The sequence below is a fragment of the Zingiber officinale genome, chromosome 5B (assembly GCF_018446385.1).
Source record: "Zingiber officinale cultivar Zhangliang chromosome 5B, Zo_v1.1, whole genome shotgun sequence".
Taxonomy (NCBI): Eukaryota; Viridiplantae; Streptophyta; class Magnoliopsida; order Zingiberales; family Zingiberaceae; genus Zingiber; species Zingiber officinale.
The window spans coordinates 97,987,908-98,003,880 of NC_055995.1; the positions used below are offsets into that span (position 1 = coordinate 97,987,908).

Below are 15,973 nucleotides of genomic sequence, written 5' to 3' on the forward strand. Positions count from 1 at the left end.
AGGTAGGGCCCCTCATCATTATCGTATTTTTCGGGATGGGTGGTCAGAAGCTGCTTGGAGGTCATCTGCATTGGACAAGTGGCCAGATTGCCGAACGAGGGATGGCCTTTGGATGGCTTCCGACCATCTATTTCAACACAAATTATAATTTGAGGGACGGCGAACCTAAAGAAAAATTATAACTAACTATAATCTCATATTTTAAACCATTATAAGTAAATAATCCCAAAACAGTCTTCTTCAAGTGTCATCGCCTTTTTCTAAGTTTTTTCTCCATGAGAACCAGAATGGAATACTAAGCAGTCTGCCTGATCAAATTTCTATCGATCGCTATTTTTTAAACTTTTATTATTATTTCTTTCAATTCTGGATAATGTTTTTTTAATTTCTTTTATGGGGTCACGGTCAATTGTTCTTGGTGGGTACACAAATTCCACACACACCAATGAAAACTCTCTAGAAAATCATCGAAATCTAAGAAAATCCATTGCCGACTCAGCCCCAAAGCCCAGGAACCACAAGAAACACCTAGCCTTCTTGGAGTTCTTCCTGCCACACAGATGTTGCACTCTCATTGGACTTTTGAGAAGAAACAAAAAAGGAAAAAAAATTGTACTATATCGTAATTGGATCGCCCTCCAAAAACTAGTGGTCAAGCTTTTACATCCATGGCGACTATAAACTCCATTGTCTCTGTGAATCGACAACGAGATCGAAGCCAACGATGGAGGCATCGCCCTGTTTCCTAACCTGCAAATCCTTCATGAAGACCTCCTCTGCAACTTCGCCCTTCTTCCACAAGAAAAGGCCAGGCCAAGTTTTCCCCGGAAGAGCTGCCAGCAGCCCTTCAGTGATCTGTGAGTGCAGATCAGTCTTTAACTGTTCAGGATCGTAACGAGTCGGTGAGCTATATATAGTTTGTGTGTTGTTTTTTTTTTTTTCAGATTGCAATCTCAAGTCCGATCACTATGACGGCGGCGAGGCGCTGATCAAGTCGGACTGGAGGTCATTCAGAGCGCGGCTGGTGGCCGGAGAGCAAGCAATTACCTCCCTTGATCGAGGCTTGACGCCGTTGCCGCCGCCGGCAGTGGCGCTCGGCGACAAATGGGCCCACCTGATCCACGAGCCCGAGCGTGGCTGCCTCCTCCTGGCCACAGATAAGCTCGACGGCGTCCACATCTTCGAACGGACGGTGATCCTCCTCCTCTCGGTCGGCCCGTTGGGCCCGACCGGAGTCATCCTCAACCGGCCGTCCCTCATGTCGATCAAGGAAACGCCGTCGGTGAACTTGGACATGGCGGGGGTGTTCTCCGACCGGCCTCTGTTTTTTGGGGGGCCGCTGGAGGAAGGGCTCTTTTTGGTCGGCCCGCGCGGGGGAAGGAACGACGACGACGGAACTGATCGGAGCGGGGTGTTCGAGGAGGTGATGCAAGGGGTGTACTACGGCACCAAAGAGAGCGTGGGGTGCGCGGCGGAGATGGTGAAGAGGGATGTGGTGGGGGTGAAGGACGTAAGGTTCTTCGACGGCTACTGTGGGTGGGAGAGGGAGCAGCTGGCGGAGGAGATCAGGGCAGGGTTTTGGCGGGTGGTGGCCTGCAGCCCGACGGTGGTGGGCGAGGCCGGCGCTGGGAGGAGTGTCGGCCTGTGGGAGGAGGTGATGGGCCTCGTCGGCGAGAGCAAAGTGATGGATTAACGAGGGATTTTCAATGTGCAAAAGGATTGTTCATGTATGATTGTGGCATTATATAATAGCTAATTAAGGAATTTACCTTCTTCTAATTGGAAGCGCATTTTAATTTTATTTTTTAAAAAGAATTTTGGGAAATAACTTGACTTCCAAAAGATAAAAGATGGGCATAATAAGTAGATTAACATCATTGAGTTACAAATTTTCTCATCTCTTAATTAAAATTAAATTATGGCACGATTAGAAGCCAAGTTTCAAATATTCATCTCAATGGAGATTGGAATTCTAAATTTTTTTTATTGTAAGTACATTACCAGTGCACCACAATCATGAAGATATTATAATCAATTTTAACTAGTTTTGCTCAGAGATCCTCAATTTATTAATATTAAATTTTATTTTATCTCATCGCACTATGTTACGTTGGATGTAACAATTTTTATGTGCTTCGAGTCAAAATATATTATTATATTTTTTAGTTATAAGATTGTCTTTTATTTTTAAAAATAGTTATAGTTTATTATTAAAAAGTTTAATTATTGTATATTTTTTTCAAGTGATGGCATGAGATGAATTTACATGTAGCCATGGTTGTGGTCCATATGATGCATAAGTGATTATGCTCATTCTAAACATACTTTATTGTCAGCCCTACAATTAAATAAAAAGAGAACTAACTTGGCCATGAGATGAAATTCCATGTCATTGTGCGTCGGTTGCTCATGGTGTTGATTAGGTCTTAGATGATGTACTTATCTCTAGCTTAGAGACACTAGCCAGAGCTCCATCTAATCCCAATGGAGGGGTCGGATGTGAGAGTGATCCTCAGGGAGCACCTATAATTGACGTACCTTCCCCTACAACAGACGTACTTGTAAACAAGGTGTAAGACACCTCCCTCAAGAACAAGTCCCTAGTCGAAAGACATTGAGTTAACCTTCGAGTATATTTCTATTCGGATACAAAGGTGTAGCTAGTCAACTACCATTTTAGAGAACAAGTCATTTTGGTAAAAGATGCCAGAAAATCCTATCTTTGGAGATCAAGGAGGTAGGAGCGTATTGAAATACAATGTAGAATTTGATTGACTTGTTAAATTTTACCCACATATGATAGATACTTAACAGATCATATAGTGTAAACAGAAGAGGAGAGTCGATATTGTTGATCTAGTAGTCAGGAACCCACCATCAAACCCAAACTGCAAGGAGTATGATTAGGGAGTCTTCATGACAACAAAAAAAGATGGCAAAAACATCACAGGGATCTTGGTTCAAGATATATTTTTATTGCAAATTGTTCTAACATATGAACGGTGTCTACACCTCGAGGGCTCCAAGTCATACAGCAACAGGATCAACCTATAACACAACCCCTCACTCTCAACAACAGAGACTACGAATTTTGTAGATATGCCAAGACAAATTTGTCAGAGTGCAGAGAAGTTGTTAGGAGGATGATAAATCACTTACTCTTGTTCAACAACAGAGCTCAATGAAGAAAGAGGCAGAAGAGTGTGGTAGGTGATATCTATACTGCAAAATCTTATACTGTGAAATGTGTGACAGGTGCCTGAATGCATTGATAAAACTTGCACAAACTGGTATCAAACCCTGGGTATTGACTGGTGACAAGATGGAAAACAGCCATTAATACTGGGTATATCCTACTACCGATATTTGAAGAGAAATGTTTGGCTCTAACTTCTCACATGTTGTTGTAAATATTATTCTTTCTTGCAGCTGTGCTTGTAGTCTTCTGAGGCAGGGAATGAAGAAAATAATAATCACTTTAGGACAAGATACAATTCGGATAGGGGTGATGAAGCCTGATGCAGAAGAAAAGAGTAGTCTTTCCAGGAGAACCATTGTAAGATAGAATGCTGGGCATATAATAAATGTGTGTGTGTGTATAATTCCCAATCTAAATCGAATCTAACTAAAATTTCCTGGGTCAAATTAAGTTCAGCAACTTATAGACTTCCATACTACAATTTCAAAACTTAGAGCTGAAAAATAAATTGTAATTTAATAGTTCCTCGTACATTGACAACAACGAACCATACCTAATTCCATAGCCAGTAATCTTTGTTGACGGCAGGCAAATAAAAATAGGTCCAGGATGATGCAAAGGCAAAAATGCAACAAGCAGTCACTGAGCGGAGAAATTAGTGTTCTACGTCTTTACTACACTTGTTTTGGCGTGGCAATGACGAAGCAACACAGTGGGAGCCAAAATCTTAACCTACATTTACTTTGGCTGTACCGGAAGACTCTGCTGTGGTTGAGCCGACATTTGCAACTCGAGGGCATTGTGATACATATGGCTTGAGCTACAGCAAAATAGCAGCAGCATAAAACATTAAGGATCATTAGACAGTGACAGATTATCATATAAACCACAGCGTTATTTGCAAAACATTCTAGTTTTTTTATCATATTTATGGAGGGTCAAAAACATTAAGATTACTGCCAACTTAAAAACAATAAAAACACAGCACAAAAGAATATTGTAGTCATGGCAGGGAGCAGAATTTATAAAGAACATTTATATTCAGTTCGAGCTGCAAGATAATGATTAAGAGTTCTTTTCAGCGAGATTCAACAAAATCAATAAAAAAAAATAGAAAAGTGATTTGTTGTTCTACCTTAAAATCCGTCAAATCTGGAACTACATAACGCGGCATCTTCTCATCCATCATAACATAACCACCTGTAAAGACAATATAGATTTGGTTCCATAATTAGTAAAATCTGAATAAATTTAATTTCAAATTCTGAACTTAGTGTAAGATAGTCAATCACAGTAAATAAATTTTGAACTTGTTTGCCATTGTATAAGAATTGTAATCTTTTCCCTTCTCAATCACTGAAGCATTAAAACAACTTGTGGCAACGAAGACCAGAAAGGTGAAATTCTAATACAAGTCCACCCAATATTGGATGCTCCATTTCCATGGGATAGCAAGAGCAATGGCAATACCAGCCAAACTACAAAATGAAGAATTACTCTAACTTAACCAACATGGTAGACCAACAGAATACCCTTTAGCTCAGATGACTAGATCTGAATTGGGAACAAAAGAAGATCAAAACTTTAAGAAGTGCATGCAGTTGCAGATGCTAGTAACCGTTTTATGATAAGAAGAGTTATTGAAGTGATGAAGACATTAACCTTTCCGAGTGTGAAAACCAGTGGGCTTGCAGTTCTTTCCCTTGTAGTAGTCTCTTGGCCCTCTTTTAGAAGATAATATACTCAGTGATGAAGTTCTCTTTCTCCGCATTGCCCTAGTCAGTCCTATTATCAATCCCAGAGGCATTTTGTTTCCTTCTGTTACCTTTGATCAACCTACAGGCAAAGTCCATGTAATCTAAATAGAAAACATAAATACAGTAGTAGGGACACATGTGCATTCACTTACTCCAAACAGATACTAATTGATCTGTAGAAATTTCATAGGAGAAGAGAGATTTGATTGAAAGTGGACGAGGATTGAATAAGGCTAGGCATCATGCTACAGAGGGACAGAATGAGAAGAAATAAATAAATAAAGCTCTTGGTTGCAGGAATAATGCAGCTGTCTGGACGTTGAAGAATTTGTATGCACGGATTCATGGAATACTTGAGCAAAGCATAAACATGACGGTAAATTCATGGATACTCAAGTTATTAAGAAATGACTCCAAAGGTAGGCAGTCAACCCACTATCTTAGCACTTAAAATGCTCAATATAATTTTTTAAAAAAAAAATAAACTGAAGATGACTAAATCTGTAAATCATCTGATTATAAAAAAAATAACAAAATGCTTCATATTTCACGTTGCAATCAAGAAAAAAATCCACAACGAGATAAAGTTTAATACTTCATAATTATCAATCCAAATTGTAAGCAAATGCATAGCTAGTTTATAATTAGTGTCATGTTACAATACCAAAATATATAGATAACATAGATAAAGATAACTAATGACAAATGAACAAAAACTAATTAAAAAATATTTTTTCTTAGACTTTAGGGCCTCATAGAGGGTCCTCCTTGGCTGCCTGAGAGGTTTGCTTGTCCGACTTTTTTAAAGGGGGGTTTGCTTGGCTGCCTTTTTAAAAGGGCTAGATACTAGGCAAAATGATCCCTTGGCATATGCAGCTACACAGCCACCTACCACCTAAGCAGTCACTTAGAACGCTTTCCAAGCCTATGTGGATATTCAAATCAATCCATAGAAAAATTGAAGTAACAGATGAAATACACATTTGCAATCTCAGAAAATATTATTTCCCCATAGGATGGAGATGTTAGTCTGATGTAGATACTTAATGTCTAATTCCTGATCAGGATTTTTCATATAGACTAAACAAGGACTGCAACAGCACATCATAGCTATCTAAAAATTTCACTTCCTTATCTAAATCTTGAGCAAATTTGACATGATTCTCAAATTACACATTATTTAAGCGGTTCAATTCAAACATCATCTTGATTACCACTAAATCTATGAAAATTTTTCACACTAAAAAATATTAGCTCTTATAATAACCATAGTTGGGGAAATTATTTCCTGATATTTTGAGGCTATATATTAGAAAATTGGAATTCAAACTACACGCATAAACTCCCATCTTACAATGGTCTTATGACCCAGGTCAGATTTTCAATGACAGAACTTCTGGTACTCGAGCACAAGCAGTCTAATTTACTTGTGTATGCATCCCCTCTCATGACTAAATCCATGAATGCTTTACAAAAAATAAAGGAGTAGCTGCTATATCAAACTAAATACTAGTAAATACAGAAGACCTAAAACTAATAGAAGGTTTTATAGAGGTAAACCTCAATAGTCAGAATATTTGAATCCTCAGTTATCTAAGTTTTGGCCCAAGTTTCTTTTCAGCTTTTGTAATATTTGTTTCATCAAGTTATCTACAAATCATAGTTCCTGAACACTTGAATTGAACGCAATTATTAGACAAGTATATCTATTGTGGAGAACATAATAAAACTCTGTCGATTTCATCAACTATAAGACAGAAATATAAATCCAAGACCAAAAAAAGAAAAGTGAAAAATGATAGGAGGGGCAAAAACAGAAATCATAAAGTGCAATTGCAGAAGAATTAAAGAGTATAAAATTGCCAACAATATAAAAGTAATATCTTATTGATAATATTAGTTCATCAGTACAAAGTATGAACAAATAATACGTATATATAAATAGTTTATAACATAATCGCCATAATTAAATCATACTAACTTATTTATTCATATAAAATCAAACAATCGATATCACATCTCCACTATCTATTGTCTAACTTCCCATCAACCAAGGTATAATAAAGATTTCTCAAATGAAAATGTTCAATGAAACTTTCCAGTCAAGAATAAACCCAAATCCGAAGGATAAAGTTATAGTTGAAATTTAATCATCGAAGAATTTTAAATCCAAGAAAACAAATAATAGAGCAGAAGATTACTCACCCACCACTGCCTTCGATTAAATAAGTCAAAAGGTAAGGAAACTTAGCACGCTCCGGCCACGGGATGCTCAGGGGAAGGAGGGTGTCACCGGCGGCGGGTGGAAGGGAGAAGAGGCACTGGAAGAAGGAAAAAGAAGAAAGGGGAAGAAAGGAAGGAAGGAAGAGGAAAGTTGGGATCCTCGGAAGAGAGGAGAGGTGGGTGGCGTACGGTGCGTGGGAAAACCTAACTCTGCAGTCTGCACCATTTCCTTAATTTATTTTAATCTCTTTCTGCAAGGCTATCTTTGTCATTCAACATCATCTGTGAAAGTCCGAATCCTCGAATGGGATTAAAGTTGTATGTCGGGACCCGCTTTTCCAACCAATAGGAAGGAGAGTAGATGAAGATTTTACAAAGATATAAATCTCTTGCATCATTCGGTTTTGACCTATGATTAATGTGAAGGAGATGAATAGCCTTTTGCCACATGTGCAGGAGATAAATTATGAATAATCATAGTTTATAAGTGAAAAAAAAAATTTCATATCTCAAGTATTGTACCGGAGATAGGGCAGTAAATGAACCAAGCGTTCATGAACAAACTTGGTGTTCGACTTGGTAAGAGTTTATTTATATTCGTTCAATATACATAAGATTAATTAAACAAAGAAGCTTGAACAGCTCGTTAAGTTAAACAAACAAGATTGAGCACATATGTGTTCAGCTCGTTACCGTTCGTGAACAATGTCCGTGAACAACATTCATGAACAATGTTCGTGAACAACGTTCGTGAACAATGTTCACGAACCATATTTATTAATAAAACTTTTTTTCAATATGCTAAATAAACAATAAAATAAAATAAAATAAATAAATAAATAAATTTAAATTATCAATCTTAATAGTCAATCAAACAATTAAAAGTTTCAAACAATCAAACAAGCTTGAATTGAGAGCTTGATAACATTTAAATGAACCAAGCTCAAGACAAGCTCGAACCAAGCTCAAGCCAAGCTTGAATTGAGAGCTTGATAACATCTAAACGAACCAAGCTCAAGCCAAGCTTCAAACAAGCTTATCCAACAAGTTTGGTTCAATCTCATAAACACTCATTTCAAAAGCTTGGTTCATTTTAAGCTCAGCTCGGCTCAGTTCAGTTATCTTATCAAACAAGTTTGAACACCCCAAAGCTCGGCTCGGCTCGACTCGTTTATAACCCTAACTGGAGATAGAATCTCTTGGATCACTTTTTATAGTCCATGAGATACATCATTTATATTTACGGTCGGATCATGATCGCGATCCGGTCGCAAATGGTCGTGATCTCTTCCTAGGTTCATCGCTCCTATTAGGTTATAGCTTTTATTCGGAGCGGGTGGTTGAAGACCGCTCGGAGGACACTCTCACTCGGCGCCCAGTAACCTGACCACTTATCCACCACAGGAGTTCTCTGGCTCCGAATAAAAATTATAACTTGATGAGGGCAATGAATTCTGAAAGAAATTATAATAATTTACGATCGAATCACGATTACGATTTCGTTATAAATACGAATGACACGTCTCCTGAAAAAAAAAATCCAGGAGATTTGATCCGTGCGAGGGTTTCAACACAATCATGGACGATCCACGTTGCGCTTGATTTTTCTTTACAAATACCGTACATAGATTTTTCAAGGATTATTTTATTATTATTGAAAAAAATAAAAGACACCTGAAATTATTAGAATTGTTAATAGGGCGCCGTTTATTTTTTAAAAGTTAAAATAATATTTTTTATTATAAAATTATTTTTTATTTAAACATTATTATAGACAATTCAACTTGATAAAAAAAATATTAGATATATACAATACTTTTACATAATTTTTTATTATCTTAATTAAAATTACTTAAACACTTTATCAATTTAATTTAGAATTATTTAAGTATACCTTAAATCGTATTAAATAGTTGTGAAAATAGATAGTCCTATGCTTATTATAAAATTAAAGTAGCCATTAATAATTTTAACTTTTTAAAGATGATGCTCATAAATATAAATACGATAAATCTCTATCTTCCAATAATAATACATATACATACATATAATTAATATATGTATATGATATTATTATCGACAATTTACCAAAAGGCATATTACATTTAATGTATTTACCAAAAAGTGCATCACGGTTTTGTATTTACCAAAAGGCGGAGTTTACCTAAATCAATTCCCAGATTACCCCTCTGGCTAACCTGGCAATCGTCTTTTTCAAACACATTTTTCCAAGCATCCAAGCCGAAATTAGAATAGAAAAATAATTTGTGGTTCGGATGCACGTCTTCTCACCGTCTCTCTCCCTCCATTCCTCTGTGTGGTGTTATAAACTTGAAAGAAAAAAAGAAATATGAAGCCTGTGCTTGCCAGTACTGCTCGTGGTGGTTGGCGGGATTGCAATAGGCCAGTTAGGTTTATGACATAATTGCGTAAGAGTTGCTAGAGGAGACCAAGGACAAATTAAGTTAAGAAGGTCAGCCGAGAAGGACAAACTTCTTGCAAGAGGGAAATTAGTAGAAGCACACATTTAAAGATTTAGACATGTATGTACGGATTTTTTTACTGTAAATTAGGGTAGTGAAGGTAAATAAAAATTACACTATTGGTGTGAAGGGTGACAGTAAAAAGTATTTTTATGGTTAATTTTGGTTGTGTGGGGAATAATAATCAACAACACCTGAATTATGATGTAATAGAAGACTTAATCGATTTAAGTCATGTTAGTTTTTGACGTTCATAGTTAAGTTTGGCTAAAAATTGTTTATTTATGGTTTAGGGTATAGTCAGTGGTGGTCCTAGTTTACAAGAAGTATCTGCTTCAAAAGGGGCCTGATATCTATGATATCAGGCCCAACGTGGGCCTGATATCGATAATGTGTTATGTGGTTAAAACTTTGCTTTTACATCAGACCCTTCCTAGTTTGAGCAAAATTACAATTTAACTACAGAAAAAGATTATGTAGTTGCAAATTTACTAAAATAGTTTGTAATTTATTTATCAGGGATGATCATATAACTGACGAAATTGTTGGTTGCTACTCGGAAAACCTATAGGTTCCACTGTACAAAAATTTTGTACAAAGGTCTGAACCTTTTCCTAGCTACCATGTGTTCTTTTAAATTAAATTTTGGATCGCCTGCGGAACTTAACACGTTTGATCCAAAACTTAATCTATTTGTTCTTTTAGGTTTTGACTTGGATCTCCTGCGGAACTTAACACGTTCGACCCAAGTCTCCTTAAGTTATTAATTCCATTAAATATTATTTTCCATAATTGGTTCCCAGTACTGACGTGGCGAGGCACATGACCTTCTTGAATATGGGAGCAACCACCACCGACTAGACAAAACCTTTTATAGAAAGATAATATTTAATTTCCTAAAATAACTTTAGGTTAACCAAAGAGAACAATCAAATCACAAGGAAAAGAAAAAACAAAAGAACACAACTTCGAAAAACATATTCGAAATTCTAGAACGTAAGCCTCTTGTATTTGGTATTATTTCCATAAATAACTAGCATGATGCGGAAAGAAAAATTACTAGTTATACCTTGTAGAAAAACCTCTTGATCTTCTACCGTATTCCTCTTCTAACCTCGGACGTTGTGTGGGCAACGATCTTCCGAGACGAGAAACCACCAATCACCTTCTTCTCCTCCTAGCTAGGTTCGGCCAACAAAGAGGAAGCTTCACCAAGGAAGAAAATCAAAACACTAACCAAGCTCCAAGAGATGCTAGCTTTCTCTCCTTCTTCTTCTTCTTCTCCTTCTCCGAGTAGTATCCGGCCACCACAAGAGCTCCAATAGAAGAGAAGGGTTCGGCCACCACAAGAGGAAGAGAGGGAGAGGATGGCCGGCCACACCAAGGAACAAAAGAGGGAGAGAAATAATAGATGTTGTGTCTTGTGAAGGCACCCTCACCCCTTCTTTTATATTCCTTGGCCTAGGCAAATTAGGAAATTTAATTACAATAAAATTTCCTTAATTCCCTTGACATGATTTAATTGAGAAAAATAAAATAATATTTCCCCAATTAATCAATGATGGTCGGCCACACAATGGGAAGCAAATTGGACAAGTTTCAATCAACAATTAAAACTTTCCTTATTTGTTTCCGGAAATTTTAAAAATAAAATTTCTCTTCAAAAAATATCTTCATGATTAATAAAAAGAAATTTCCATAATTTTAATTTTACAACATGTGAATAATTTTTAAAGAGAAAATAAAATATCTCACCAATCTACAAATAAGGAAAGAGATCTAATCTCTTTCTTTAATCTTTTGTAAATTTTACAAGAGAGATAATTTAATTTAAATCCTCTTTAATAAATTATTTCTTCCACATAATAAAAATTAAAATTGAAACTCTTTTTAATTTATTTTGGTCGGCCCTACTAGCATGGGTTCAAGCTAGGGTCGGCCACCCAATATTATACCTAGGCCGGCCCTAGCTTGTTCCCAAGCTAGCTTGGCCGGCCCCTATTGGGTGGATATAGAAGGTGGGTATAGGTGGGTATAGAACTCTATAAATAAGAGGCTACGATAGGGACCGAGAGGAGGAATTGGTTTTGGTCTCCTGATAAAATTAAGCATCCCGTGTTCGCCCCGAACACACAACTTAATTTTATCAATGATAATTCATTCCACTAGAGAACTATCATTGAACTACCGCACCAATCCCAAATTACATTTTTGGGCTCCTTCTTATTATGAGTGTGTTAGTCTCCCTGTGTTTAAGATATCGAATGTCCACTAATTAAGTGAGTTACTGACAACTCATTTAATTAATATCTAAGTCCAAGAGTAGTACCACTCAACCTTATTATCATGTCGGACTAAGTCCACCTGCAGGGTTTAACATGACAATCTTTATGAGCTCCTCTTGAGGACATTATCAACCTAGTATCTCTAGGACACAGTTTCCTTCTATAATCAACAACACACACTATAAGTGATACCATTTCCCAACTTATCGGTTTTATTGATTCATCGAACTAAATCTCACCTATTGATAAATTAAAGAAATAAATATCAAACATATGTGCTTGTTATTATATTAAGATTAAGAGCACACACTTCCATAATAACTGAGGTCTTTGTTTCTTTACAAAGTCAGTATAAAAGAAACGACCTCTAATGGTCCTACTCATTACACTCTGAGTGTACTAGTGTAATTATATAGTCAAGATAAACTAATACCTAATTACACTACGACCTTCTAATGGTTTGTTCCTTTCCATTTTAGTCGTGAGCTACTGTTTATAATTTATAAGGTACTGATAACATCATCTTCTGCATGTGACACCACATACTATGTTATCTACAATATAAATTATATGAACAACTATAGACAATTTGACCAAATGTGATTCTTTATTCATAATGAATGTTTACAAAGCTTAGGCTTTCAGTATACACTCCAACAATCTCCCACTTATACTAATGACTAAGCTGTCATATCTTCTACCATACATCTGATTCCCATTCCCTCCACATGCCGATCAAAAGCTTTCGCCGGAAGGGCCTTAGTGAAAGGATCTGCCAGGTTATCCGCTGATGCAATTTTGGCGATGACAACTTCTCCTCGCTTCACAATATCTCGTATCAGGTGGTACTTGCGCTCTATATGTTTATCTGCCTTATGAGCTCATGGTTCCTTCGAGTTTGCAACTGCACCGCTATTATCACAATAAATTGTGATGATTTTGGGCAAACCAGGAATCACATCTAAGTCCATTAGAAAGTTCCTGAGCCATACTGCTTCTTTAGCTGCCTCAGAGGCTGCTACATACTCTGCTTCCATGGTTGAGTCCGAAACGCATTTCTGCTTAACACTCCTCCATGAAATGGCTCCACCTCCTAAAGTAAACACATAGCCTGATGTAGACTTACTGTTGTCCCTATCGATTGGAAATCTGTGTAACCCACAGGGAGCGGATCGTCGCTTGGTAAACTAGCATATAATCTCTAGTCCTTCTCGGTACTTTAATATATGTTTTACCGCAGTCCAATGTCCTTGTCGAGTTACTCGATATCTGTGACCATGCCCAAAGCAGATATCGTGTCTTCGTATAGCATTGCATACATTAGGCTTCCTACGGTTGAAGCATAAGAACTGCTTTCATGTCATCTATCTCTTTCGATGTCTTTGGAGACATCTCTTTAGATAGAGCTACTCCATGTCTAAAAGGTAAGAAACCTTTCTTGGAATCCTGCATGCTAAAACGAGCAAGGATTGTATCTATATATGAAGCTTGGGACAGACACAACATTCTTTTCTTACGATCCCTTATAACTTTGATCCCAAGAATGTGTGCACAATCTCCTAAGTCCTTCATATCAAATTGTTTGGACAACCATACCCTTACGTCTGATAATACCTTGACATTGTTGCCAATTAGCAAAATATCATCTACGTATAGTACAAGAAATACCACCACGTTTCCGTTACACTTCTTATATACACAAGACTCATCCGGACTTTGAATAAATCCATATGACTGGATTACTTCATTAAACCGGATGTTCCAAGATCTTGAAGCTTGCTTTAGTCCATAAATGGACCGATTGAGCTTGCACACTAGATGCTCTTTGCCTTTTTCAATGAACCCTTCTGGTTGCTTCATATGGATGTTCTCTTCAAGACTTCCATTAAGGAAAGCTGTCTTGACATCCATTTGTCAAATCTCATAATCCATATGAGCAGTAATGGATAAGAGTATCCGGATAGACTTAAGCATGGCTACCGGTGAAAAGGTTTCCTCATAATCGATTCCCTCTTTCTGAGTGTACCCTTTCGCAACAAGCCTAGCTTTGAAGGTTTCTACCTTCCCTTCTGTCCCTCTTTTCCTTTTGTAGATCCACTTGCATCCAACGACTTTTATACCATCAGGTGGTTCTACAAGCTCCCAGACCTTATTAGAGTGCATAGACTCTATTTCAGAATTCATTACCTTTTGCCAAGATGCTGCATCTATATCTTGGAGTGCTTCGTCATATGTTCGTGGATCAGGTTCATGTTTACCTGGGATCAAGTCCAAAGACTCTCCCAAAAACATGAATCTTTCAGGCTACCTTACAACCCTCCTACTATGACGAGGCACTGTCTGTGGTTGTGTATCATGTGTGACACGTGTTGCAGTCTCTTGTGGTACTTCATCTTGTACTGTTGGTACTGAAGTAGACATGTCCTCTCTAAGTTCTTCCAAAACAACTTTGCTACTGGGCTTGTGATCCATTATATAGTCTTCTTCTAAAAACTGGGCATTGGTGCTAACAATGACCTTCTGGTCTTTAGGACTATAAAATAAACCACCTTTCGTTCCTTTGGGATATCCTACAAACACGCGAACTTCTGTACGGGATTCTAACTTATCAGCATCTGGTTTCAGCACATGTGCTGGACTACCCCAAATTCGAATATGTCTTAGACTGGGTTTTCGCCCATTCCACAATTCTATGGGAGTAGAAGAAACTGATTTAGAAGGTACTAAGTTCAGAACATACACTGGTTTCAGAGCATATCCCCAAAACAAATTTGGTAATTCAATAACTCATCATTGATCTAACCATCTCCATAAGAGTCCTATTCCTTCGCTCTGCTACACCATTCTGTTGGGGTGTTCCAGGTGCGAACAATTGGGATTGAATCCCGGCCTCGATAAGTAATTCCTAAACTCTCCTAAGAGGTATTCGCCACCACGATCGATAGTGTCTTGATACTTTTACCTAGTCGTTTCTCCACATCAGCCTTGTATTCTTTGAACTTATCAAAGCACTCGGACTTGCGGCACATTAGGTAAATGTATCCATATCTTGAATAATCGTCTTTGAAAGAGACAAAATATTCAAAACCTCCTCTTGCCTGGACAGACATAGGACCACACAAATCAGAGTGAACCAATTCTAACACTTCTTTGGCTCTATACCCCTTGGCCTTGAACGACCTTTTGGTCATTTTACCTTCTAAGCAGGATTCACAAGTTGGAAAATTTTCCAACTCTAATGAACTCAAAAGTCCATCGGCTATAAGCCTCTGAATCCTACTTAAGTTAATATGACCAAGCCTTAGATGCCAAAGATATGCTTGGTTCATTTCCGAAGGTTCTTTTCTCTTATTAGAATTAGAAGATGAGTTATAAATTTCCATGTATTGCTTTGTGGAAGAAATTGGATTTAAAGTATACAAATTGCCAACTAATGCACCAGAACAGATAATCACTTTATTTCTTTTAATAACTACATCGTTACTAAAGGAAACTGAATATCCATCTAAAAACAGTTTAGAAACTGAAATTAAATTCTTTCTAAAACTGGGTACATAAAGACAATTTCTTAAAACCAAATTTCTATTTCTACTAAAAGATAAGTAGACATCTCCCACTGCAACAGCTGCTACCTTAGTAGCATTGCCCATGTAGACGGTAATTTCTCCTTCAGATAGTCGTTAGGTTTCCTGGAACCCCTGCAAGGAATTGCAGACATGATCAGTGGCTCCCGTATCTACACACCAGGTGCTAATAGATAACACCGCTAAACATGTTTCAACAACTAGAGCATGAGATATACCTTTGTTTTGGTTCCTACGAGGACAGTCCGCCTTCCAATGTCCTGCCTGCTTGCAGATGAAGCACTTGCCCTTGGGCTTCTTCACTCCAGCTTTAAATCCCGTACTCTGAGATTTATTCACTTTCTTTGCTGAGCTAGCTTGTTTCTTCTTCTTCTTTCCTTTCGGTTTAGAAGTAGAACCATTTTCAGCATAGTGAATTTGAGAATTATGACGAAATAATCCT

General features: G+C 37.4%; 2 protein-coding genes across 3 annotated transcripts; one reads left to right on the forward strand and one right to left on the reverse strand.

Moving 5' to 3' along the window:
• The first annotated feature begins 646 nt into the window (after window positions 1-646).
• Window positions 647-1,779, forward strand: LOC121987667 (UPF0301 protein TC_0483-like). The gene is made up of 2 exons (XM_042541401.1): window positions 647-857; window positions 945-1,779. Exons 1-2 carry the CDS (start codon window positions 725-727, stop codon window positions 1,691-1,693), a joined length of 882 nt encoding a protein of 293 aa, XP_042397335.1. The 5' UTR covers window positions 647-724; the 3' UTR covers window positions 1,694-1,779.
• A 1,910-nt stretch (window positions 1,780-3,689) lies between these two features.
• On the reverse strand, window positions 3,690-7,401 carry LOC121985141 (39S ribosomal protein L41-A, mitochondrial-like). Of its 2 annotated transcripts, none has more exons than XM_042538430.1 (4): window positions 7,162-7,401; window positions 4,862-5,035; window positions 4,335-4,399; window positions 3,690-4,019 (listed from the first exon to the last, which is right to left on the reverse strand). In XM_042538430.1, exons 2-4 carry the CDS (start codon window positions 5,004-5,006, stop codon window positions 3,927-3,929), a joined length of 303 nt encoding a protein of 100 aa, XP_042394364.1. In that variant the 5' UTR covers window positions 5,007-5,035; window positions 7,162-7,401; the 3' UTR covers window positions 3,690-3,926. The 2 variants fall into 2 exon arrangements, with proteins under 2 accessions (XP_042394364.1, XP_042394365.1); XM_042538431.1 differs by lacking the exon at window positions 7,162-7,401 and adding an exon at window positions 5,109-5,201.
• Window positions 7,402-15,973: the final 8,572 nt, after the last annotated feature.